This window comes from Pezoporus wallicus, unplaced genomic scaffold (genome assembly GCF_028554395.1).
Source record: "Pezoporus wallicus isolate ANWC-B61680 ecotype Strahan unplaced genomic scaffold, APGP_CSIRO_Pwel_v1 contig_4322, whole genome shotgun sequence".
Lineage (NCBI taxonomy): Eukaryota > Metazoa > Chordata > Aves > Psittaciformes > Psittacidae > Pezoporus > Pezoporus wallicus.
This window is the reverse complement of record NW_026637224.1, coordinates 1,618,127-1,645,664: the sequence shown is the minus strand read 5'-3', so window position 1 is coordinate 1,645,664 and position 27,538 is coordinate 1,618,127. Positions and strand designations below refer to the sequence as shown.

The 27,538-nt window shown below is 37.3% G+C and overlaps 1 protein-coding gene across 12 annotated transcripts in view; it reads left to right on the top strand.

Moving 5' to 3' along the window:
* The window catches only part of MEF2C (myocyte enhancer factor 2C), a 123,114-nt gene that overhangs the window by 81,580 nt on the left and 13,996 nt on the right, over positions 1-27,538 (top strand). For 6 of the 12 annotated variants that reach the window (XM_057404306.1, XM_057404302.1, XM_057404304.1 and 3 more), the window contains exons 4-7: positions 5,653-5,796; positions 11,904-12,090; positions 13,255-13,302; positions 26,705-26,877. In XM_057404306.1, the coding sequence (XP_057260289.1) occupies positions 5,653-5,796; positions 11,904-12,090; positions 13,255-13,302; positions 26,705-26,877 (552 nt within the window). Of the gene's footprint in view, positions 1-5,652; positions 5,797-5,857; positions 5,996-11,903; positions 12,091-13,254; positions 13,303-26,704; positions 26,878-27,538 lie in introns of all 12 variants that reach the window. The other 6 variants (XM_057404307.1, XM_057404303.1, XM_057404300.1 and 3 more) reach the window with 3 other exon arrangements.

Genomic DNA, 27,538 nt, shown 5'->3' with positions numbered 1-27,538 from the left:
AAAATGAGAGGCAAATCCAAGTGGAGGATTTGGTGTATTGTGAAAAGCGCTGTTGATGTGCATTCATTTGAAGAAGACAGATGGAGAGGACCAGAGAATGGAAATTATTTTTTTCTTTTCTTTGAAACTTCGGTGAAAATAAAATAGTAACAGAAAGGTTAACATGTGCTTATAGAAGTTCAGCCATTATATAAGCCTTGTAGCTGATTTCAAAAGGAGAATAAACCACAAAAGCATTTGTACAAAAGGGGTAAGAAATGTTCCATTTTCTGTGTTACTGGTATACGCTTTTTTTAGTATGGAGTTTGTTAGATAACAGTAAGTATAATAATGTTTTAGCTGATTCTCCTAAACATGCAATTAAAGTACATTAGTACCAGCATGCTAGTTTATGTTCATTATTAAATGTAAAAATCTGAGAACTCTGCATTAATGGAACATAAAATTTGAGATTTTAGTTACACAGAGGTAAGGGAATTCAGATTGATGGTTCCCATAGCAACCTATCTCTTCCTCCTTGTGTTTTTCATTTCACTACAGCCTTTCATTACTTGATTGCACCATACATTGTATCATGCAATTTCATCATAAAATTTCATCATTATATAACTGTGCAAGAGAAGAAGAGAGAGAAGGTTGTCTTCACTCAACACCTCCTAACTCTAATATCAGTGTTGCACAGAGGGCATAAGTGATGCTTAAATGTACCAGGCCCATTATCTAAATATTTTCTGCTTTTTTTCAGGTGTACCTCCATAAATTCAGCTGGGTTCTTTGGAATGGCTATAAATAATAAAGCAGTCAAACACAACAGCATACCATTCCTTCATAATCGGCTATTGTCTCCCTTGCCACGTAGATACGTGGCTCCAGTGAGCAGAGAAGAGACCAAAGCATTTTTCATTTGTGACTGAAAGATTTATCCCATTCAGATACAGGAAAGAAAGTGATAGTGGAAAATGGAGGGCACTTTTGGTTTCTCTCTTCTGGCAGTGGAATATAATTTACCAAATTACAACTCTGTGGATTGTCATGGTCACTAGTGGAGTTATCAGTTAGACATCATTGCAGTGGCTTCTAGGCAACATAACAGATACGGGAATCTGTAGAAGTAGACCTGTAATTCGGAATGTTTCCATACTGTAAATTTTGATTACAGATGGGGAGCCAGTGGGGTCATACACAAACAAACATATGATGAACACAAATGATTGAAATAGTTAGGTATTTGTTACAGAGGATATCAAAATGGAACAGACAGAGCGGGCTGGTATGAACCTTTTGGAAACCTTATTGACCAACCTGGTCTTTTTTATTTGGTGGCCATACTGTGAACATTTTCAAGCCCAGATATATGTGGATTTTCAAGCCCTGGAATGTTGTGGGGAGCAGTTCCACAGAAGATGGAAGGAAAAAATTACATACCTCTCTACAAAGATGAGCAAACTAAAATGACAGGATGGAAAACATAATAATAATTTCTAACCTTTGTTAAAAAAATGCTAAAAGAAGAGGATAATGCTGCAGAGACAGAGACTGGGTTAGGAAAATGAAAGGCTTTCCTCCTCAAAATCTTTCAAATTGCAATGATTCCACTGCCTTGATAAAATCAGACCTAGCTGATTTTATCATATTTTCTCTTGTGCTTTTGTAGTGATGCTAAATTTTGCATGAAATGAAAGTAAATAGTTGTTTATACTTCATTTTATAGCAAGCCAGTATGTCACTAAGTCAGCATTTCTCCTCTGAGATTTATAGAGCAGGATTTAGACTAAATTGCTGGCATATGAGATTTTAGCCAAAGATTGTTTTCATTTAACCATTTTGTTTTTCAAATGCCTTGGCTGATTTTAGGTTACTGGAGTCCTATATAATTACTTGTTTAATTGCTCGGAAGAAGTGGAGCTTCCGTAGTTCAAAAGTGGCTTATTTTCTTTAAAAATAAGTGAAATCTGCCTTGGGGTTCTCTAGAATGTAGTGCACTGTACAAATGTGTAATTTTATTCTTTTAAAAATTCCCTGAATAGTCATTAAATCTTTGGAGACTAACTAATCTCCAGGAGGATGCAATAGGCCTGGCTAATTTCCAGGCTTTGCAAGAGTCTATGACAACTCAACATGGTAAGGAAAATTATTTCTAAATCACTGCAAGACTGGGTCAAAGACTCCAGGCTGCAGAAACCCAGTTGGTCTTCTTAATGATTCCAGTCTTCTCCAGTGTGCAGAACCAGCCTCTGCTTTCAAGTGGTGACACAGTGTAAAGGAGAAGAGGAAAAACCATTACAGCGTCCAGGGAGTTTTTGAATAGGAATGGATAAGTTGGATATTGGTCAGTACCACTCTCAGTTGAGCTGTCCCAACTTGTGTTATGTTGCAGCACAACAATGAAGGACAAGTTTCATGAAAATTGCATGTCCTCATGCAGAAAAAGAGAACCAGAAATTACTCCCAAGGAACGCTCCCAGATGAAGGCAGCGTAGCAGCATGAGCCCTCAACACGCAGAAGCAACAAAGAATCAGCAGAAGGGTGGGTGAGGGGGCAAGAGAAACCCCAAGAGACCCATCCTCAGGAAAGCTTCCCTGAATATTGCACTTTAACCCAAAATGTAATTCACAGAGAACCAGGCATTAGTTGCAGCGCTCTAAGCAACACAAAGCTCAGAACTGAGCCTCTGACTGCAGCACATGTGGGGAAATTTCTGTTGCTTAACCTTACCACAACCCCCTGAAGCACATTCTTTTGGTTGGTTGGTTGATTGGTTAGTTTCTTGCAGGGGGGGGGAGCACTGCATTAGTAAGCTCAATTAGCCATGTCAGCCAAGGCACTAGCCAAACACACTGGACGGTTTTGCAAGGGAAAGGTTTGCCCCTACTTTTCAGGCCTACAGTTAATTCTTGATAGAACTCTAACATGATTTCACTAAATTTGGTCATTGGGTTTTCTGGGGAAAATAGAGATTGTTTCTAGTCTGCCTGTTGTGGCAGCAACCTGCTTTCTAAGGACATGAAAATATGTATGTATGAAAGTAAAAACATTGTTATTTTGGGAGGGAATCTGTTCTCATTTTGGAGACTGCTGTAAGACATTCAGTGGATTACATTGCCTTTCCTCCTCTGCATATCTGAAAGATGGCAGTGCATTTCTGAACTTCTACAAACCACAAAGGTGACTGTTTCACATGAGTGCTAAATAGAGAGTTGCAGGGCTTCAGGCATAGTGGGCATGCTGAGGATAAGGTGCATCTTCTTTCACCTAGGCATGGTCCTGTAGATGCAGCAGACAAGGATTTGGGGATGATGGGAGAAGAAAAGATTCAAAGAGGCTGCAAAACATCCCCCCTCTTACCTTTTCGTATTGCTTTTTGTCTGGTAGCATTACAATCGTGCAGCTACCTTCCCTCACCTATGCTCATACAGTTGCAGTTGTGTTGATCTCTGGGAAGAAAAGCAGGTCGTTGCCATTTGTAAATAGAGAAGCTGGGCTGTCATCTCCAAGCTTGGAGCTGAGGATGCCATCCAATCCTGCTTACATCAGCATCATTCCACACTCTGTGTGACTCAACAGGACTCCATCAGTGACTCAGATGAGCTCAAGAAAAGGTCTCAGGAGTGCTGATCTGGGTTTCAGTCTGGGCAGTTTGATCCAATGAATCTTTAAATAGAATATTTTAGGTATTCAGAGGACAACTGTTTTGTACTTACATGAAGGGAAGGACATTAGCTGAGATTAGTTATTCAGATATAAAAGGGAAATTTCACTTTTAATATATTGTATGTATTAAATGTGTCAAACAGCAGCAGACTGCAAAAGCCCTCCGTAATTGGTTCATTTCCAGCTAGTAGCAGAAATCATACATGATTATGTCTGTTCTGCAAGTTAACATTTAAAAGATAAAAGGGGGGTAAGGGAGAGTGGAGAAGAGTAGAGAATCATTCAGGTTGTTTAGCTTCTTCAAGTATGTTTATGGTGGATTTACGATTTTGTCATGGTGTCAGTAGTAGCTCATGAAGTCTATATAGATATGAAGTCTGAAAAGACTACATTGAGTCAGCCTTCCACGGTTGTCTAAATCTGCTTCAGAGGTCCACAACATGAGTTTGGAAGGCTCAAATCTCACAGGATGGCTCACCATCACTTTGCTGACTTAGTGAAAATGTGAGGTTCAGGGGGATGTCTCTGCAGAGAGAACAAGCTTACAGCTTTTACAGGAGTAAGAGACCTCTGCTTTTAAGTCTCAGGTAAAATACAGAAGACAAAGTATAATTTTTAGCAAACAATAGTACAGAAAGGAGGTGTGATATTATAATACCTGCTGGCTTTAATGTTGGTAAATTGGACATTGCCAGAAAGGAACTAATTAGGAAATACAGTTTTCAAAAAGGAGCAAACAGCTCAGATGAGAGGCAGAAAGAAACCAGTTAAAGCATCCCACATTACTACACAGCACAAGCATTGCATCTTACTAAGACAAGAGTACTATGTGATCTGAATGTTGTAACTGGGTTTGCTTAGCCAGGTTTTAACTTGGAATTAACTGCAAGTTGTCTAAGGAAGGTTGTAGACAGACCAGTGGACTCTTTGAAGAGGTTTGACTGAGACATTCTTGGAGCTAGATTTGAGAAATCTCTTACAAATACTGACTTTGTGAGCTCTTGCTTGTGCTTGCGGAGTCCAGAAAGACTTGCTTCTCATATTCTTCTTCTTAATGCAGACCCTGACTGTTCTTCAGTCATCTGTCAAGATAGATCAGTTAAAACCTATTTGAGGCCAGGCAACCATTCTCAATTGTAAGCTACTGATTTCATTCTCATTTTAAGCTTTTTTTATCTCTGTTACTTATCTTGGTGATGATGATTGTGGCTCTGAGGGTTGATTTGAGCTGCTGAACTTGAAATTCATCTGGTTTGATTTTTCACTAAGCATCTGTTTTAGCAGTGCTCTTTTGTGTACATTGAGCTTCAGCACTGTGCATTTGTGGCACTGTAACTGGAGTCAATAAAAAGTAAACACCATATCTAGAAGCTCTTAATCACTATTTCACAGCCACATTAGCAGCTCTGTCCTCCCCCTTGTCCTATTAAAAGCATACACTTAGGAATGGCAGGGCATTGCTAATGTCATTCCTTTAATTCAGTTTAGGTACTCCTCCTTCTTCTGTGAAGAACATGAATTCCTAAAGTTGTTGAAGGTGGTTTGTTTTTTTTTCATTTCTTCCTCCTGCATATTTCCTTAAAGTAAAACACCAGGATATTACACTTTGAGCAGTATGCATCCTTTGCTTTTAATGTTCATTCATTTCAAATGTATAAATGTGTTAAAATAAATTGCATTCTGGGTGGGTATATTAACCTCTTAATGCTATTGGAAGTGGGGAAGCAGGGAGGCTACTAGCACAGGCACTTTGCCAGATTGCCAACTTCCTTCTTTATTGACTGATTTGTTTCCGAAGAAAGAGGTCCGTATGGTCTCCTTTTGCCACCAGAACTGGAGACCTACAGCATCAGCGTGGTGGATCGCTAATCATTTTCCTTTCCTTTCCTTAAAGCATAGTGTAAAACCTTCCAGTGCTGGGGAGTTTGTGTTACTTAACACTGCTGAGTATTTCTTGCAGCCTGTGTCAAGGATTGAACTCTCCAAATTATGTATTTCAGACCTTGAGAAAGAAAGGACTTAATGGCTGTGACAGCCCAGACCCTGATGCAGACGATTCAGTAGGTCACAGCCCTGAGTCTGAGGACAAGTACAGAAAAATTAATGAAGATATTGATCTAATGATCAGCAGACAGAGATTATGTGTAAGTACTCTGAGCTCCCTTTCATTTTTTTTACTTTCTGATATTTCTCTGAACCTGGCAGGCATTGAACAAGAAAGAAAACAAAGGTTGTGAAAGCCCCGATCCTGACTCCTCTTACGCTCTCACCCCACGCACTGAAGAAAAATACAAAAAAATTAATGAAGAATTTGATAATATGATCAAGAGCCATAAAATACCTGTAAGTACCAAAGGTTAGATGGCTGGCTGCTGATAACTGCTGCAGTAACAAACCATAACCCTTTCAGTTCTGGCTTCTTAAGGAAAACATTTCAGCTGGAAACAGGCTTTAATAGCCCAGTATATAATTAAACACTGTGGTCAGAAAATTTCACACAACATTATTTTTTTGCCAAGTATCTACCTCTGACACACAGACAAAGCCTATTAGAGCTGAAATCTGCAGTAGGAAGTGAAATATACATATATACATTATATTCACTTGATTTACAGAACTGTTTCACCACACCACTCACCCAAATTATACTTAAAAAATAACAATGGAAATCTTCCTTTGTGGACAGGCTAACAAGCAAACCCACAGAATACTTTCTGTGGTAATATAGAAAAAACAATGTAGAACTGAAATTCCTTTATAAATAGTAATTAGTGCTTTCTGTGCGTGTCACTTCAGTTCTCAAGTGTCTCTGCTAAACTCAGTTGCAGCACTGAAGGGTTACAGCTACTTGCTCGCTGCAGAGAAACACTGCATGGGAGCCTAGTGGTAGGATTCAGACATGTTTGTGTGTTGGGGTGATTTTACAGTTTTATCAGAGAATTTGCTTTGACCTCATCAGCATTTCATTAATGCTTTAACATGAGCTAAATTTTGTTTTAACCAATTCAAAATTTCTAACCATCAGTCATATGCCTTGCCAGATACCTAAGAGGAATAACTCTGCATGTGCTATTCTGTTTGCACAAGACATACAAGGGGAGAATACTTTGTCGTTATGTTGAATACTACATTTATAAAGCCAACAAAAAGAGTGTGGAGGTTTGGAGGTTACATAATTTGCAGAGGTAACTGCTTGCTTCTAAGAGATCTGTGTTCATTCCTTGTTCCCACATGTAGGTTGTATTGTATGATTCTGTATACCCAGAATGAGCAAAGTCTCTTCTATAGTTCTAGTCAATTGTGCATACAAAATCTGATACCTAAGTTGAGGATGCCTTTTAAGGATGTTCAGATTCTGTCTCATACACTGTAAATGTTCTTTCCATTCATTCTGAGCAGAAAGATGGCACTTTCTTTGCCTCCATAAACGTTTGGGAAAATCATCTTTTCTATAAAACTAGGAAAGTTCTAGGAATTAGAAACAACACAGTTAATATAAACATGGGACATCACTTTTGACCTCCCAAAAATTAATGGAGTTTCCCTCTGGTAGCTTTTACTAAATTTAATCTTTTGACCTTAAAGGTAGTCCTACTTCTGCTATTAACATAGTGATGAACTTGGTTTTCTGAGCTGTATTTAGGGTATAAAGTGACTTCCGACCTTGCAGGGATGTTACAAGGTACAGTGTGTTATCTTTTTGCAAAATTACTTCAGAGACACTTCAGAGATACAGAACTGCAAAAGGTTAGTGCTTCTTTTCATGTAAGATAGGATATCTCTTCTCTGAATACTTCACAGAGAGCTCAAGGTCCGTATGCTCCATCAAGCTTCTTCCCACAAAAGGAGGAATCAGTAGATGTTCTCCCCTAATGCAATAGAGGCTACTTTCCTTGGCATAAGCCAAGATGTAATAGCCGATATGTTGCTCAAAGCTAGAATATAATGGAAATTTTACATATACATTTTATATATGATATTGCATACCATAACATCCATAACTCTTCAAATCAGTATAACTTCAGGGAAGTTGTATTCATTTACTTGTGATCATCAAAGGCTCCCAAGAAAGTTGTGGGGGGAAAGGGGAGCAAAACTGAACAAAAAGTCACCAAGTCAAGTCATTAAATCACTACTTACAAAATATATAAAACAATACAATGCTTGTGCCTGGTCTTGTAACATAATAAAGCTGCTGCCAAATGAAAACAAAATTGGCTTTTGCTCCTAACAGCTAAGGCCAATAATATTTCTTCAGATCATTTTCTAGGGATAAGTATTTATATTATTCTAAAACATCTGATAATAATTAGACATTCATTTATAATTTTCATCAGAGTGATGAAAGCAGAGGAGACAGAAATAGTCAACTAGAAGGGAGCTATAAGTATCTCTGTCTCTAAATAAATGAAGGCCTGGTTGAACATGGGAGGGATAAAAACAATATTTAACACAGAATGTTTGGTCAATTAATTTCCAAGGGGTCCGAGCCCCCAGCCCTTTGCTTTGCACAACATACCACAGCTTCTGGAGCACACATCTAACACAGTGTGTGCTGTACACTGACAGTATCCTCTCAGGTGAGCCATCTGCCCTCTTTGGCAATTGTGTCCAAAGGAGAAAAGACGCAAAATGTGCAGACTGCATAAATGTTAAGATAAGGCTTCATCTATGTTCGTAAATTAGCAAATGGCAAAGAATGTACCAAGGCAGTGGGTGGTACTTATCCCTGCCCTGAATTGTTTGAACAGTCCCTGGTACACTTTTGGCACTGGCCAAGTAACGCTCTCCCAAACAACCCAAACAGTCTTAGCTTTGTTTGGTTGTTAGCCCAGGCCAGGAACAATTCCCAATTGTCAGATTATATATAGTCATGATGGTTTTGAGGTTGAGAAAGCTTAATAATATGGATGTGGACTGCTTTGTGGCCTCAGATGGCCTCAGTTCCTAGGCAAGTTTAATTTACTAATATAGATATTACACAATGCATCATAAGCTTTAATGTCCGTCAGGCCTAGCTGGAATAGATATGCCCTGTGACTTTCTACCAGGAATGACTAGGGAATCTGCAGAAGGTTGCAGTTCTTAGTGAAGGTCATGCAAGTCTGTCACAAAATTTGGGCAGAGCAGCACTGTAGCTAGACATTTACTGTTTAATACTGGTGCTTATCCAAAGTTCTGTCTCTGACCTTTAACTACTGAAGAGAAGAAATAAAAATTACTATATTCCAGATAAAGTGTGCATTGTGATGCAAAGCCAGAGAATAAACTGACTTTACCCTCATAAAATTTCCTATGAAGTACCCTGTAAGTAGATATAAATATATCTGAACAGTAGGCAAAATTGTGAAAATGAAACCATTACTACAGAAATTAAGAAAATACTCTAACTCCTTTTAAAAATATATTTTTAAACCTCTAAAATGAAATCTGAGAAAATGTTTCAGCAATGTTTGTATGTTCCAGTGATAATCAGTGAGACTAGCAGCCACAAGAGCAACTGAGGCTGGAGCTCTTTCAAACTGTACTAACATAGAAAAAAAGTTTCCAGACCTTCAAAGGTTTGGTTTGTACGTGTAAGAAAGAGCATAATGATGAAAGCAGACAAGCCTGTGAGGGCTGGCATTTGTGTTTTAGCTTAGGTGACTCCACAGAGATTGGGATTAGGGAAGTAAATTAAGAAAATTCAGGCAGTATTAGTGTCTACCCAAGCTCAGAGGACTAATTTCACAGATTGCATGACAGAGGTGAAGAAGATATTGTGCAACATGCTCCCCAGTGGGTGACACTCAATCTGACATGGGCTGTCACTCAAGCAGGCAGAATCATGTGCTGAAATCCACCAGGCACAGAGATCTCCACCACAGCCCTGAACACTGCAACAAGAGGCTCCATGTTGGTTTATGCATGTCTCACAGCAGGCTGGAGGTGGAGCTAAGACATCTATCCTCATAGGAATTCACTGGCTAAAACCTTTTGAAAAGGCAGTTGCTGACTTTGGGCTCAGGAGCAGCCATGCACCTCTAACTTAGAAGGAATTTGGGAACCTTTTGAGTCCTTCTGTGGGCAATGAACAGGATGTCTTGCTTAAAGATACCTTCAGACTGATCAAATGTTTCATATGTGAACCTATTTCCAAAAAGCCTAGACCTCAGTTGTGACATACACTATTACTCCTTGTGTTATGCACTTTGTAAATTTTCCCATAAAGAGAAGTCACACATGCAGCTACCAAGCTGGACTTGAACCGTAAGAACAGCTGCAAGAAAACACATGGATGCTCCTGTGAGAAATAAATAACACACTTCAGCAATTATATTTTTCATCACAAAATAATTTATTCTCTTTTTTTTCTGTTTCTGAGGCACAAACATTAGTATGTTTCAGATCCATACAAAACCCAGCAGGTCTGTCATCGCTAGTGCCATACCTGATCTCACCCATTATGCTATGGCCACCTCTCACAACACCAGGCCACAGGCTACATGAAGGGTTTCAGAGCTAAATTAACACCTTCAAACAAGTCCCAAGGCATTTGTGTAATGTAGCCTTCACATCATGCCCTGAACTAAAGTCTTACTGTGTGTTTCAGTGGTTAAGCAAAATGATTCCTCTATATTTAGAGCAGAATTATGTCTGCCCCTAGAAAGGGGAGAAGACAGAGAAGAATAACCTTAAAGGATAACTGTGACTGGATGGCCAGAGCTGAAATCCACAAGGCACAGCCAACAGCTTTAGCCAGTCTGAGAAGAAACATGCGTGTGGCACAAGGTCAGGGTGCCTCTGCTGCCTGACACAGCAGATAATGTGTTTGGCTCTCAACATCCTCCCTCTAGGTCCTGGAAGACTCACCAGTGCTATCAGCTGCCAACAGCAAAATTAAAACCTGTGATTTCCTCCCACTGAAGATGTTACATGGCTGGTTTCAAGAATTTTCTGATGGGTTCAGACTCAAAGCGTACAAGATTTTTTAATGTCAAATTAAGGGGTACTTTGTTTGCAGTGAGGTATTTGAATATCTGAAATCATGGAACCATATCATAGAATAGTTTAGGTTGGAAGGAGCCTTCAGAGGTCTAGTCCAACCCCAAAATGCTGTCAAGTAATTCTGAAAAAGTTTCCATTCACAAAAACAATAAATCAATTAATTAAAAAAAAATTTAAAAATTTAATTTAAAAAATATTTTTTAGAATAAGTAGATTAAATATAGAGTCTGATTTATTTCAGTGCCACCAGAGTCAAATATTTTAAAGAAATTCAGGCAACTGCCACCCAAGAAAACCCCAACCAACCAAGAAAACCTGAGTTGGGATTTCTAAGACTGTAATGAGAATCGGGTACTGCATCTCTTCACACCCTCTGTCAGAACGGTCCATAACTTGGTTCTTTTTTGAAAGAGATTCTTGCAAAGGAAAGTGGTTCAGGAAAGGATCCTGCCTTAAAGTATGAAAGCAGTATATTGGAAAGGTGCAACTGAACACCACCACTGCCCTCAAAAAAACAACAACAAAAAAAAAAAAAAACAAACCTAAGCAAACAAAAAATAGATTAAATTATAAACAAAACAAAACACCAAAAAGACCCAACAAAGAACCCAAGACTGGTGCCTGTCTAAAATTCTTGCATTTGCTACGTGTTCCTGAGTAGAACTTTCTTTCTTTTAAGCCCATCCAAGCTAAGATAGAAACTTTTTTAAAAAAAGTAACTTACCATATTCATGCCTTTAATGTGATTTGGGATCATTCTGGTTGCTAAAGCAACATAAGCTGAAATTAAAGCTTTCCGTTTTGCATTCCACCCCTTCTAATTTTTCTCAATGTGATGAAGTGACCATAGTCATGTGCCTTTGATCTTGCAGTCATGTGTTAACACTAGATTAAGATATCATAAGTGAACAATGACAACTTTACAGAATTAAAGACAAAGAAAATTAAGCTTCATAAAACAAGATTTTGTTTTAAACTAAAGGGGAAAAAAAAAAGAATAAATATTTCCAGTTCTTACAAAGTGAATGTGGAAGCTGCATTAAACGAAGATGGAATCATGATTTGAAAGAATCATATTTAAAAGCCCTGGTAACTTTTTTGAAACTCTTCTCTTGACTTTTGAGGGCAGGGGTGTGGATGGGCAAGCGTAAGTATTTTAACCACCAACTACAAAATATTTGAACTAAATATAGAGAAACTGTACTTGAAGGCTGTTGTGCTTCTGTACTATTCTCGTCTTTGTTTCCCTTTTTTGCTCATACAGGCTGTTCCACCACCAAACTTTGAGATGCCAGTTTCTATCCCAGTGTCCAACCACAACAGTTTGGTATACAGTAACCCAGTCAGTTCACTGGGAAACCCCAACCTTTTGCCACTGGCTCATCCTTCTTTGCAAAGAAATAGCATGTCTCCAGGTGTGACACATCGGCCTCCAAGTGCAGGTAACACAGGTAGGCTGTGTTTAATCCCATCCTTTTAAATGAGCTTTAATCAGCTGCTTGTCTGCCTTAGGTCATTTTAAACTGTATGACTGTGCTCTGAGAAACAAGAGCTCTGTTTTTACCAGTCATAACAGTTTGTCCAAAATTGCTGTGTTGGAAAAAGTCAAAAGAGCTGAAGGGGTTTCTATTCCTGATTTAGAAAATTTAAAAAAAAAAAAAAAATGTAGAAAAAGCTGAATATTGACTAAGATTAAAGGAAATCAATAAAGGATAAAAGGGCAGACAATTTGCTGTTTTATAAAATGGTAGCCTGTCTACTTAATTCATGCACAAATTCACTATACCATAAAACTTAACAGGGAGAAAATGTAGCCAATGCAAACAAGTTGAAGCGAGTAAAATTGGACACTTGTTCCTTAAATCAGCAGTCTTGAGGCTAAATGCAGAATTTATTACTATTCGAGCATTCACAGGTTCCTTGATGGGTCAATGTTAGTTGAGATCTGTACTGAAGTGCCTTGTATAGCAAGAGACTGCTTTTCTCTGGTGATGATGAGGGCTCAGCTCTGAATAGGATAGATGGAGATTAAGTTCATTCAATCTGTCTGGCTGAAGCAACATCAAGATCCTTAAGTATACTGGGTTCAGAGAACCATTTGAGGTCCCCAGGTGCAAAGAGAAGTTTTAAAAATCCTTAGAGTGAATATCTATGAAAAGCTGAGGAAATTAAAATTAAAAGCTATGTAAATACATATTACAGATTCTCAGTTATGTTCTCTTCCAGGAACCTTCAAGTCTCTTCCACCCCATCCTATGTGGAAACCTTTGCTGTTTTGACTAATACTGAGCTAAAGAGTTTTCAAATGAAGGACTACTATACATGCCTTTCAAATACTAATTGATTTTTTTCACATGCTGTAGAAGTATGAAAATAAAATAATGAAATGTTGTGTGCTACATATTTTGTTTGTCCTTGAAAGGCAAATGTCTTGTATGAGTAACTTTAAAGCATTACAATTTTATGATTATGGATCTGATCTGATGCCTGCTGAAGTTTGAGGAAAACAGTAGTGAGTAGTGGATTGGGCTGTTTGAAGTTAGAGAAAATGTTTTGAATATTTGCCTTTTATAATTTATCATGCTCATTTGTAGTATTTCATTTCAACCCCCTAGGTGGCCTGATGGGTGGGGACCTCACAACCGGTGCAGGCACCAGTGCAGGTAAAGAGAAAATAATTTATTTTTCTGAGTGAAAAAAGGACTTCCTTCAAAGGCCGAGTCCTAAAATAGCTCCATATTGGAGGTGGAATATTAGAAAGTTGTTGGCATGGGTTTATTTCCCCCAGATGGGGGTGATGAGTTGATATTTGTGCTTCTCTTATTAGGAGGAAGAGGCTTGTTTTCAACAATGTCAGAAATCTTGCACCTCAACAAATTCCACAGACAGATGTCTGCTTTCTTTCACATTAGCCCTCCTGTAAAAACTTCTGGATCCCTTGCATAGCCCTGTTCAGGAAAAACTCCTGCTGAAGCCAGTGTCAGAAGCCCTGACTCTTTTCAAGTCAGAGAGAGTTTTTCCATTGACTATAGTGGAATTGGGGTTTTGTTTTATTAATTTATGCTTGAGTAAAGTTTTCAACATTGAGTCGCTCATTAGACTTCAATCTACTGAGCATAGATCTGATTTCAAGCCCCTTCTCTAAGACCATTGCTAGTCAGCAAAATCTGTCAGCATTTACTTAAATAATCAGTAATTAACTTAAGCTTAGTTTTACATATTTGCTTAAGTGCTTTGGTACACAACAGGGAAAGGATTTTCAAAATACCCATGCAGAGAAAAAGATTATCCCCTTTAGTCCTGCTCCCACGGAACTAATGAGACCTGTACTTGCTAAGGTCTGTGTTATCAACGCAATGTTGTCGGAGTAGTCCCCTTTGCTCAGTGAACTCAGTGGTTTGTTAGCAATGTCAGCAATCTTGCATTATTCCAAATAGGGATTACAAAAGACAATGGCAAGATTACTTTTTTCAGTTTGAGAAGTAAACACATATGTTCGAAGAAAATAAACTGAGTGGTAAAACATGGAGCGCATCCAATTTTACTGGGTTAACTGCTCTCAGAAAGAAACTGTATGGAAAAATAGCTGGAAGATCCATTTTGTGCACTATAAACCGGAGCTGATATATACGCTGATTCTGACATTGTCTTATAAAATTACTTATAAAGAGATGGTTTTCTTTCTTGGCTCTTCTTATCCCACATTAGACAACCCCACACATTTTATCTTCACACATAGATGAGTAACAGATGTTTGTGTGACGCGTTTGTAGTAAAATTGAATCTGCACTGCATTGTATCAGAAAGGCACTTTAAACTCATGTTGAAGCTTTGAGGGGTCATTCTGTATTAATTTAGGAGCAGGGAAGGCAGGCCACGAGAACTTAGCTATTGTTCTCAAAAAAAAAAAAAAAAACACTATAGAAAATTATAATTTTGTTAATTATCTTTTGTTAGGCTCCGAAACACAGCTAAAGAAAGATTAATTCTGGCGATGCTCGCGTTTCATCTCCTTTTAACCTCGTGTGTAACTTCAGGAAGGAGCAACGGAGGGGATCGGATAGGAAATTGCGCTATTGAGGGGCTCCCTCTACTGACTTTCTAAGAAATACCGTCTTCTTGCCGCTGGTTTCCCTGTTCGTTTAAAAAGACTTTAGAAAGCGATTTGTAAAGAACAGAGCGTTGTCTTTTAAACGGGGCAAATGATAAAAGTTCGACAACACGTGCGTTTGGCTTAATAATCCTGGTGCTTAATAAAATCTGTATATCAGCAGGCCAGACAACAATTTATATTCTTTTTAAGTATGTTTTTTCTTTTTTTGAAATATATTAAAAACATATATAAGCGTAGGAAGAGGGATAGCTTGATTATTTACTCACAAATTAAGATTTCGTATTTCCTGCACACAGTGTTGTGCATTAAGCTCTCAAGTAACTTTGGAGCAGGTAATTGATTTGCGGGGCATGTATATGAGGGGCATTGCTAGGAATGCATCATAAATATTTAATCATATGAATAGTTCTTTATCTGGCAATAAGAGCTTTAAACACCATTAAAGATGTTTTTTCTAAATCTCTTCAATGCAGAACAGTAGGGAGAATTTGATACAGGGCTGAAGGAAGATGAAAAAGCTGCTGTAAGGTTGAATCCTCTGTCTGAATTGCACCATTTCACAATGGTACTATTTTGGACAGTTCTGTTTCTTTAGGGTGCAGAAGAATAAACATCAAAAGTTCTCTTTGTTCATCACTGTTCACAAAAAACAGAGACCTCTGTGTTTTTTTCTGTTTGGCATCTTAAAAGCTGGTGGCATGATTGTGTGGATTAATCTGTTGGGTTTCATATTTCCAGCCAAATTAGAACATTATGAATTTGCATTTTTCTGCAGTGTCCAAAAATAGCATATATTCAAAATAACATGCTCCAAGAAGAAGAGTCTAAAGGATTTCATTTCTGCCATTACAAAATTAAACTACTTTTGATTACTAACAACAGGCCTCAGTTTCTGCACTACTTTAACAAATTACATTATAACAAATTGCATTATATCTGCAATGTCAACATGGAAGAAGATTAGTTAAGCCTCTGTTTTAGAAGTATATTATTTTGTTGGCTTGGACTGTTTCAAGCAATAATCCTGGAATCATCCACAATCTACCTTGAGAGTCAACCCAAGACATAAATAGAACTTATAAAAGCTGTCTTCTTTATTATACTACATAATTAACTACTGTAGGTGATATTTTGAAGCTAAACCAAGGTTGTCTCAGGTTTGTTAAAGTAAATTTTTTCCTAGCCAAACACTGAATAGTTTCTATTGTGTCTATACCGCCAACAAAATTGGGATGAACTTCACATTTAGGATAGTTGCTAAATTATAAATACAGCAATGTCTTTGGCACTATTCTCTCAAACCAGAAGCTTTTGATTGAGAGAGAGAGCAAGTACTTTCTGATCCCAAATCTGTATGCTCCAAACCCATTCTAGATTATATCGTAACTAATATGAAGACGAAGTGACGTGTACCTTGGGTACTATGTGAAGTTCCTTTATAGGGAGTGGAGTCTTTAACAAAACCACATAACGGTAACTTAACCAGAAATAAATAATGCCTATGAAGTTTTACTACTGTAAATTATCTGAACTCAAGTTTTATGCAGTTGCTCAATATTTATGTTAAAAGCCTGATAAAAGATTAAAATATTAAAAATATTTCAAGAGTTTTAAAACCAAAATACAGCAGTGTTTGGGGATATCTTTGCATCTGACTTTAAAGTTTTGGTTTTCAAACTAAACTATGTTTTTAGATTGAGTCACATTTTTTATTTTTATATGGTTTTTGAATTATGACATTTTATATTTTATAATTAAGTTTTCTTTTGAATGAAAAAAGCCCACCTAAATCAAAAGAATTTCTTTAGTTTTTAAACCGCTATAAATAGTAAAAAGCAAAAATTAAATCTCCAGTTTTAAAACCAGGATGGGTATAACAAAAAAAAAAAAAAAAAATCCTTGCTTTAATTGTTTATTTAGTTTCTCTTGTTTGTTTCACTATTTGATTTATGTACTGTCTCCATCTTGACATTAAATTAAACTAAAGGAGCAAACTGCAAACTGTTTCTGCAACTGCTGTCCATGGGACTACGTGCTCATTCCTTATAAATCAAGCATCCTCAAACCTGTTCTTTAAAATCATTAGAAACCGAAAAGATCAGTAGTGTATCCCATGTCTTTTTAATTCATCCCATGTCTTTTTAATAACATCCCGTATTTACGTGTAAATCAGTAGCTAGTCATTTCCTCCTGGAAATTAACCGCAAGCTAACAGTTGCCTTCTCATCTTCTGAGGGTTGAGGTCCTGGATCTGCCAGCCAGTATCATAATTTGCTAGCACTTCCCTACTCATTTTTCTTTTCTTGGTCTTGTAGTGACTGTGGGTGAATGTGTTATATATTCTACTAGTATTTCAAGCCACATGGGAATATATGTAATAGTAGGGTCTTTTAATTTAAAAGCCCTCAGGTAGAGGCTACTGTATCAGGTAGATACAATCTGGATTATATCTTCTCAAAAAGAGTGATTGACTAAAAGAGAAGCCATCTGCCCAAATAAGCCTACAAGCAGTACCAAAAATAAACAAGGATTTTGAAGGCACCTAGTTGCATTAATCTTTTGAAACTATAAGTAGGCAAACTAATACTAAAAATAAAAAATAAAAATAAAAAAAATATTTTAAAAAGAGAATTAAAAGGTTATATAAATATTTTTACTCTACAAGTGTGTAATATGTTAAATAAACAAGTGAGCTTGGAACAATGATTCCCAAACCACAGTTTATGGGCAACCTGTTAGGACTGGTTTTGCCAGGGAAAGCATGATAAGTCATTGCCCTTCCCATATTATTTGATGAGTGCAGTCACCCACAGACCTCTGATCCAAAGATTGGGCAAGATGCAGTACAAAAGTATAGTAAATAATAGTTCCTGTCCAAGGAAGTTTACAGTCCAAAAGAGAGAACATGCAGTCATTCATAACAGAGCTTGTGATCCAATAGTGCCAAATCCAAACAATAAAAACTCATAAATTGGCAGGTTGGCTTAAAACCATAAAGAAGGATAAGAAATGGAAAACATAACAGCTCTCCTTTTCTCTTTTTCCACTCACATTATGCCATTGTTTCTTTTCCAAGCTTTCTTCCATATAAGGAAAATATATACTTTTTTTTTCCTCAGTGTTTTAAGGGAAGTACCTATAGACAGGAGATGTGTGATAAAGCAGAAAGAACACCAGAACTTGTCTAACAGCTCTAATAAACAGTATGAAGGAAATTGCCTATGTAACAGTACCTCAGTTTCGTATCTGTGTAGGCAGCAATGCAGGCCTTTCCAAAATTAAGTCCTATTTCTGCCCTAACCAACTGATCTGTTTTACACACTTTATTCAGACTGTTTTCAGAAAGGTAAAAACCACATCAGTCAAACTTTGAGGTTAAGTTTGAAAGGATGGATGCTGCTGTCCATGTAAAAGTTAAAAATATTTTGGCAATGGGTGTCATATACAAAGGTTGAATGCAGGCATTTTAGCCCAGCTCATATGTCTGCCTCTTACCAAGGCAGACATCCACATAAACTGAGTAGACCTCAGTGAAAATCTGTGAAAATTTGGCCTTTATTAGGTTTCCATCAGCTGTGTAATTATTGACTTAGTAATTTATTTAGTTATCCTCTGTCTCATCATCTCTTTAATCAACAGTCTCAATATTTGTATTTATAAAGAGACAGCTTGAAAGGAAAAAAGCCCTAAGTTCACATGTAATGAACAATTAAGTGAGTCATATAAGCTGTGGTTCTTTGTAAGTGGGTTTGTAAAGGCAGGCATGATTGACTTCTTTTCCTTTATGACAAGCAGTTTCAAATGTTTCTCAAGAATAATTTGGATTATTTAGGTAAAATCCTTTCTCTCATGAAGTCTGGGGAAATTTTATGCTTCACTTCAGTGAGACAGAGATTTCACTGAGATTTTTGTCTGCGCATTCTTGCTCATTAAGACATCATACTGTCTTGGTTTTGCACACTGCAATCTATATTCTTGTTCAAATTCAGAATATAGAAAAAGGCACTGCAAATTAGCAAACATCTGTATTTCATGCCTGTCCTGAAAGAGATAGCTGATGCCTCCTGGATCTGGAATGCAGCAATGACTTTGCTGTGAGAAAGCAAGCAATAAATGCTTTTAACCTCTGGAAGCTGGGACTGCAGCCACACATGGAAGCTCCTGGCTTAAGTTAACATGACCCCTGCTCTTTAACTTTTAACATGATTCCCCAAGTAAGATATTAAGTCCATAAATTCTATTTGTTTTCCAAATCTCTTGCAAGCTGATTTTTCCTCTGGTAGCAGTTGGAGCAGTCTCCCAGAAACAAAAGCCAGAGGAGATAAGGATAGGTTAGTTACTGATTTTGTTTCTTTTCTAAACAAATCTAAGTAGTATTATCTATGTGCAAAACACTTCCCTTTTATGTGCATATCTGTTCTAATAACATTGGTAAGTTTAAAATATAAGTATATATCATTTGCCTTTAGTATAGGTAGTCCTGAAACTTTCGTGACACAGTTTTCAATTATCCAGTCTTTAATTTTCAGTAATTGTGCATTTAACAAAAAACCAACAGTTTAGCTATACATTTAAAATAAAAAAGAAAAAAAACCCAAAAACAAAACCGTGGTTATTTCTAAAGTTTCTTTGTGGAAGCAAGAAATTTCATTATGTTCAAATAATGTATTCAGTTTATACTTGGGAGTTGCTTCTTGTCTTGAAATAGTTTCCATTAAAACTCAATTTCCCCAAAATGATAGTTGATTTCAAGCACCCAAAAAAAAAAAAAAAAGGGAAATTATTTGTTGTCAGCAAACAGTTTGTTAAAAGCAGATGATTTGTCAAAGACTCTCACTCAGGCAGTCAGGAGGAGAGATAGGTAAGTCTTCTACTTGTCCTAGGAAGTCTTTCTCCTGTATATCTTTAGAAAAGGTTATACTTTTCAGTAATAAATTTTTTTTTATGGCTTGTCAGGTGTATTTTTTTTCCTTTCTTCTGACTCTAGAACAGTTCATATTAAATTAAAAAAAAAAGAAAAATACAGCTTGTTTTGCGCATAAATAGGACTAGAATGGAGCATCGTTTCAGCTAGCATACAAAATGGAGGAAGATACAAGCTCCTAATATGCATTAATTAATTGGTTTACTGGAATAAGAATTAATTTACAATTGTAAGAGGCCAGCTAAGTCCTGAAAACGTGTTTTTGAGAGAGGCTTATCTCAGATGGGTGAGGACCACATAGGATTTGTGCATGCTGCACGTATTAACAGATCAAGCCTATGTCAGTTATTGCAAGATTTTTTGGAAAGCTGTTGCACAAGCTAAATTTCAGATGAGCATGGGTTTTGGTGTTGACCTCTCCTACTAGATAAACCTTAGTGTAGAGCATGGACTAAACTTTGCAGACATGAACAGTGAGTGGGTAGCACCACACAAGGTTGAGGACATCACCCTGTGCCTGATCCTCATGGTACTAGCTACCATGAATGGGACAGGGGAAGGGTAGGGGTTTTGCCATGGTAAACAGCCCTTTTAAATGACTCTGTGATCTCTGACATTTGTTTGAACCTTAAGAAGTCGTAACATACAGGAATATAATTCAGATGCTCGCCATGCAGTGCCCATGTGTTTGAACTACAGACATGTCGTATTTATAAAGCACAAAACTGAGAACCACTGTGTAATTTTCTTAAGTGATTCTTCACAACAATTGCAATTTAGGGAGGATTAAGGATGGTCATCCTTGAACAAGGAAGACCACTCCCCCTTCTCTCAGTGTAAGATTTGCAACAGACCCTATGAGAGGTAGCCCTATTCCAAAGGTTGCAAGGAGGGAGTCAAGAGATGTGCTGAAATACCTACCTGCAGCTTGGGAAACCTAACTGCAATAAGGAATGTTTTGAAAGGTTGCTCACAGTTCCTTATGTGGGTAGCCACAGGCAAATCCCGTAGGCAGTCAGGTGCCACATTTACATTTATTTTACTAAGGTGTGAACGCCTGCGCTGAAGTGGAAGTATACTTGGTGCAAGAACTACTTCAGAAACATTTAAATACAGATCTTATAATAGCCACAAAACATAACCATAGTATTGGTGAGTGCCATGTACTTAGTTATGCACTTGACTCAGCAGTAAAGTATTTGCGTGAAGTTTAATGGCCTGTGATAAACAGGTCAGGTTTCTGTTCTCATAGTCTTTCATTCTATATCTACATAAACTCATCTATTTCTCCATTTGACTGAAAAAGCATCTCAGATTTCTACCCTCCTAGACTCACAGCATGTCCTTAGGTTTACAAAAGTGTGTTTTGCAGTGTGTTCTGCATTAAGTGGCCAAAGAGCCGTTACTTTTCTTTCAGCTTCTGCTTGAGAAGCATCATCTCTGTCCTAAAAGACAGATAATACAGTTTTAGATTAGATCTTAGGCAGAAGTTCTTCCCTGTGAGGTGGTGAGGCCCTCGCACAGGTTACCCAGAGAAGCTGTGGCTGCCCCATTCCTGGCAGTGTTCAAGGCCAGGCTGGATGGGGTATTGATCAACCTGGTCTAGTAAAAGATGTCCCTGCCCATGGCAGGAGGTTGGAACTGGATGGGCTTTAAGGTCCCTTCCAACCCAAACCAGTCTGATTCTGTGATTCTATGACTGTATGAAATCTGACCCCAGTTACTGCAGTATGGGATACACATACCTTTTAGCAGCAGCAGTAGTAGTGTACACCTGCAAATGGCCCACATAAAGTAGATTGTAGGGATGTGTCAGATTTTATAGGGCACTAGCCCAAGGGTTAGAAATAATTTTGACAACTGTATTGCCATTAGAGACCTTTACATAGCTTTAGACTTGAAGAGCAAGAAATTCCCACTGACAGATTTACAACCTGCATGGCAGGAATGAATGAGTTACAGGGGGACCTGGACATCAGCTTAGTCTTATACTGTTATAGGAATCTTTACCTTTTTATTAATATTATTTCTGTATGGTTTCTAAAAATGTAAAAATAGTTGTTGAGGTACTTTTCATTCTCCTCCTATTCTTAAAAAAAAAAAAAAATATTGGTACAAAACTGGGAATTTAGCTAGATTTCTATTCCTGCATTGATTCTTTTATATATACATGTATTTTGAAGTGGAGGTAAATTGTAGTATAGTTGGCTCTCATGTTTATATAAATTCAGTTTAAATTTAACATTCTTTTTGATAGGCTTAGCAATCAGTCATAATGACATATATATGGCATGTGCATTTAATATAACCCCGTAAGAAGCAGGAATCCTGCATGAAATAGTATGCACTTGTTCTTCTTGGAAAAATTATTATAATTTCCACAAGCAAGAGCATATACTTGCTGGAAACTTGAAATGACCATTAATATTTTTTGAGACTCCCTTGAGAATCTGAAAGCACTTTTCCTACTAAAATTAAAGGGAGGTAGGCATATCAGGTTCCTAAAGATTTTGTAAATTCTCTAAGCATAGGGTCAGTGAGAAGCATTAGAGTAAATAAAAGAGAGATAAAAGAAAGGGAATGTAGATTGTATGTCTTGTTCTTCATTTTTCTAGGATTACCATAGGGTTTTATTCATTCAGTTTATTTTTTTTTTTTTTATCTTTGAAATCATGAATCAAAAAGAAACAAGTAGGGACATGACAGGTTCAAGATTTCAAGAAAAGAAAAATATAAAGATTTTCAAAATTTTCTAGACTTAAAGAATCGTGACAGTATTGTTCAAGAATGTTGAGAGACATGGAAATAAATTATTCTTCCCTCACTTGTGTTACCTTAACACATGAGAAGTTTCCTGGTTTAAATGCTCCGCATAGAATTATTGCCCTAACTCAAAATGTCAATAATTCCAGCCATTGTAACAGCAACAACCAAAACTACCTGTAAGGTACAGGTGTTACTAACAGAGGATAAAAAAGGAGAAGTAAACTTTGCTCTCTGTCCTGTCCTGAATAAACTTGTGCCCTACTCATATCTTTACATTCTTAAAACATGAAGGTGACCATTTAAGAGAGTAGTACACGAATTTATAATGTTTGTTAAAATCATGGTTTTCCATGAGTAAATGATTTTATTATTTTTTTTTAATAATTCTTCTTGACTAACTGCTTGTGCACAAAAATAACTGGATGTTTTCATAAAGTGGCATTGCAGGGATTAATCATTCAGTCTGTACTTGGACATAATTCTTTCTAAAGTCAATGGCACTTGTGCCTAAATGCAGAATTTGGGAACATGCCCAAGAAGAGCATTCTATGCTCAGAAAGCATTTGTCTTTATATTTTGCCATTAGTCCAAATACAAAGTCTGGCACTGCATTTCATGACACGTGCTGCTCCATTAGTTCTGTCTAGAAACAAGCTCTTTTCTGTGTAAAATATTTTTACTCTTTCAAGGCAGTATAACAAACAACAAGAGGAAAAATAATTTTCTTTGAAAACTTCTTGAATTGAAAATCCTGTAAATTTGCAAATTCTGACATATGCCCTTTAAAACTTGTGTATCTACTGTTTTTATTTTCATTATGCATTGCAAGTTATATCCGTAATGTTTCAAAATGTTCTATTCCAGCAAAAATATGGCTTTTAACCAAATAAAAATGTAAAGCCAACTTGCTCTAAAATCCATCTGTTTTTCATTTTCTTATAATCTATAATCAGGAAATCCATTCATACATGACATATAATTTTTGCGCTTTCAAGTGGATAGTGAAATGCAGTGTTCTGCATACAGTCACATCTAAATTGATAATTGTCCAGGCAGAGTGTAATTTTAAAGTATAGGATGAAGGAAAGTTTAATTTGTATATTAGAAATCTTATACTTTTTTTTTGCCTCTGAATGTAAATGAGGCCATTCTCTTCAGTGGATTTGTCTGAAGGTGGGACAGCTGCCTCGGAGCAGGCCACAGCTTTCTGAGTAAAGAGGATACAGTTTAAAGAGCTGGTTTAAATGCAGACTCTTCTTAACTGTAAACCGCATGCATGCATTCATCATTGATTTTCAGATGATGGGTTTCTGTATCATTGGTTTTAAGGTCCACAGTTCTACATTCCTGAGTCCATATTCTACCGAAAGGGTAACAATTTGGTGTCTGGAAAGAGGAATGGTTATTATATGGCTCCAAAATGCTAGCTGGCATAATGTGCCATGAACAGCAGAAATCTACTGGTAAAGAGAAGATTGCAGTAGTTCTTAAAAATAATTTGGTGTTCTAAAAATATAAATGTAAGAAACGTTATCATAGTCCAAAATATTGTACATCAGTAGGTAAGTAATATAAATATCAGGCAAAAGTTTCTGAAGAGTAAAGTTATATATGGATGCATTTTTTTCTCATAATACTTTAAAGTGAATTATGTTAAGTAAATTTTATGTAGAAAGTGGGAGTTTTTTCTTGTAGGGGTTTCTATTCTCTGCAAATCACAGCCATAGAAACATAGAGATTACAGTGCATGCTGTTAAGTTAAACATCTTAGGTTGTATATTGTAGAGCTAAAATAAAATACATTGCTTCTTCAGAAAGCTTCATTTTCCCTTTCTGAGCAAATGCTTGTCATACAACAGATTTCACAAGACAGTTTTACTTCCTGTTGGTTAAACAGATCCTGTATGAAACCAGCACCAGAGAAACTCTACTTTGCTTCAATTTCTTCTGTCGATCACTTCCACACGTCATTAGTTTTTCGGGATTTCATTTGTAACAGATCACCTTTAAAAAGGCACTGAATTTTCTAGGAGAAAATATTGTTGTATATTTGAAATGCCCCTTATAATTTTGCCACCTCTGGTAACACATAGCATCAGTTAGAGCACAGTATGTAGCAAATCCATGTTGAGAGCAAATGTCCATTTAAAAAACCAGCCTACTGACACAAAATGGAAAATCCTTGACAGCGTTCAGCTATTTTAGCTTGATAAGTGTAAAATACCCTTTTTTTCATTAACTCATTTTATCTCACTATTATTGAGGAAATAACAAGACTGACTATGAAAAATATTTTAATACAAAATCTCTGAAATACTGAGTGCTTCTAAATTTTCATGTTAATTCCTATTTACAAAGGCTGAGGACAACATGATACTAAAAAGCATGAGAATAAACAAGCCAGGTCAGACCTGTGGCTGAAGGTGCCTCACAAATATAGAAGTCAGGCACTTCGTGATACTTTTCCTTTGTCCCAAGTCTAGTGTTCACAGTTCAGGGTCTTTCAGACCTTGAAGTGTTATTTTTGTATTTAAGTGCCTTTGACGGTTATTTTTTCATGGACTTTGCTGATGTGATAAATCCAATTAGCTGATGTGCTTGGAGATTAGTAACATGATTTAATGTTAGTCATGCTTGAGCGCACTTAGTTATCCTAACGAATCCATGACAGATTCACTCTTGTGTACTGTCATTTTTATGTCCACATCATAGACTTTATGAAATTTAGTTTCATGATCCATTTATGTCCTCTAGAGTTGTAAACCCAATTTCATGTATGAAAACCAGTGAGATACTGAGTTTTTCAATGACTTTGGGACTACAGAGGGAATTTGAAGGTCCAGGGCTTCCGGCTCACAGGACTCAGCCACACTCACTAGCGCTTCTTCCCACATTGTTTCTATGTGTCTCAGCTTGCGAGCTTTGGATGGAAGACGAGCGCAGAACAGAAAGCCTCCCCTAGCATTTGCTTTCTTGGCATTTATCTTTGAAAGTTCCCTCTTTCTGTACTAGTTTTCATGCTATTCCCTCTCTATGACCAAGCAGTTTGTGTTTCTCTTTTGAGCCTGTGCAGACAGAAGTCCAAGGCTACACTAGGAAGTCATCTCTTTCCTCACTCTTTGCATGGCTAGGAGGTGAAATTAGGCACATAAAATATGAAAGTCTCATTTTCAGTAGAATGGTAGGTCAGTAACCTTACAGATACACAGTTGTCAGTATTGCATGGTGAGAGGAGAGAACCCTCTTCTGAAAAAGGCAAATGAAGCATTTGCCTGTCAGAATTGTTCCTGAGGCATGCAGAAAGCAGCAGGGAGATGAGGATGAAAGATAGGGTGGTATTTTCCAAATAAGGTTATGCTCTTGCTACCATTGACTTTAGTGTTGACAGAATCAGGTCCAAAAAGCCAGAAACACTCTTGAGCCAGAAACACTCAAGAATCTTCCTAGTCCTCTCCCTGCCTCTTCTGGTAATTACAGCCTTGCTACACAAATCCTTTGTTTAAAAACAAAACAAAATCATGACCTGGAAAGGGCTGAGTCAGGAAAGGAAGAATCCTCTGTAGCTGTCGAGAAAACATTCTTTAAAGCTATAAGAATGTCTGATTATCCTGATTGTCTTGTAAGAGAAACAGGTCTTGGCTACTTTGAGTGCAGTGTATTGTGCTATATACCATAGTGCAGCAAACAAGAGTCGCATAATGAAGTTATTTTCAGCACATTGCTGAGATGTCAGCTGCCCTGAGTGAAAGTATTTTAACACCAGTTGTTCTAGTGATCACAGAATCCCAGATTAGTTTTTGTTGGAAAGGACCTTAAAGCTTGTCCAGTTCCAACCCCCTGACACAGGCAGGGACACCTTCCACTAGACCAGGTTGATCCAAGCCCCATCCAACCTGGCCTTAAACATTGCCAGGGATGGGGCAGCCAGGTTCTCTGGGCAACCTGTGCCAGGGCCTCACCACCCTCACAGGGAAGAACTTCTGCCTAAGATCTCATCTCAGTCTCCCCTCTGTCAGGTTAAAGCCATCCCCCCTTGTCTTATCACTACCTGCCCTATACATGGAATAGGATAGGAAAATATGGCATGTGTTGTATTTTCCTATAAAGGCACATTGCATGACAGAGGTATTTACCTTGATTTTTTTTTTTTTTTTTTTATTATTTGACATATTTAGTGTTCAGTCTAAAGAAATATCTTGGAGTTTATAAACCTTCTCTCTTTTTTCATCTTCTCTTTTTTTCTTTTATTTTACCTAAACAGGGAATGGATATGGCAACCCCCGCAACTCACCAGGTCTGCTGGTCTCACCTGGCAACTTGAACAAGAATATGCAAGCAAAATCTCCGCCTCCAATGAATTTGGGAATGAATAATCGTAAACCAGATCTCCGTGTGCTTATTCCACCTGGCAGCAAGAATACAATGCCATCAGTGGTAATGCATTTTCAAAGCCTTTTTTTCTCTCCTTCCCATAAGAGATACTCAGGAATTTCAAGCCTGCTCAAGAAACTACAATCAGAATAACATTCCACATTCTTTGTTTTTTGGTCTTTCTCTCTGATCTTAAGGCTCAACATTGAGATGAGGATGTAGGCAAAGCCTGTTTGATTGCTTTTATGAAGTCGTATTTACTTCCTCCCTTTTTCCTACTGAGTTGCAAAATAGGAACTGTGTCCTGTACAGTCTAAACTTCTTCACCCTCTTTCCTAGTAGCTGGAAAAGCTTATCCTGGGTTTGTTATAACGGCTGGATTTAACCCTGCGTATTGCTAACCTCCTGTGTTTTTCTTAAATGTTTAACCACACAGACTCTCATCAGATGGCAGTTTAACTACACATAAATTAACCTGAACTCTATCACTCTGATCTTCATTTTGTAATGATAAGACGTAGTAAATAGATGGAATAGGATAAAAAGGAGCATGAAACTGCTGCATCTCCTGCCAGCATTAACGAAATTTAGGCAGGCGAGAAGATTGAATCGTAAAGGCATCATGCATGTCTTGTAGTTCCCTTCCCAAAGTCAGTTAGTGGTTGCAAGCAAATCTTTCGTGAATGATTTAACATTAAAAGTGAGTTTAATTTGAAAAGGATCT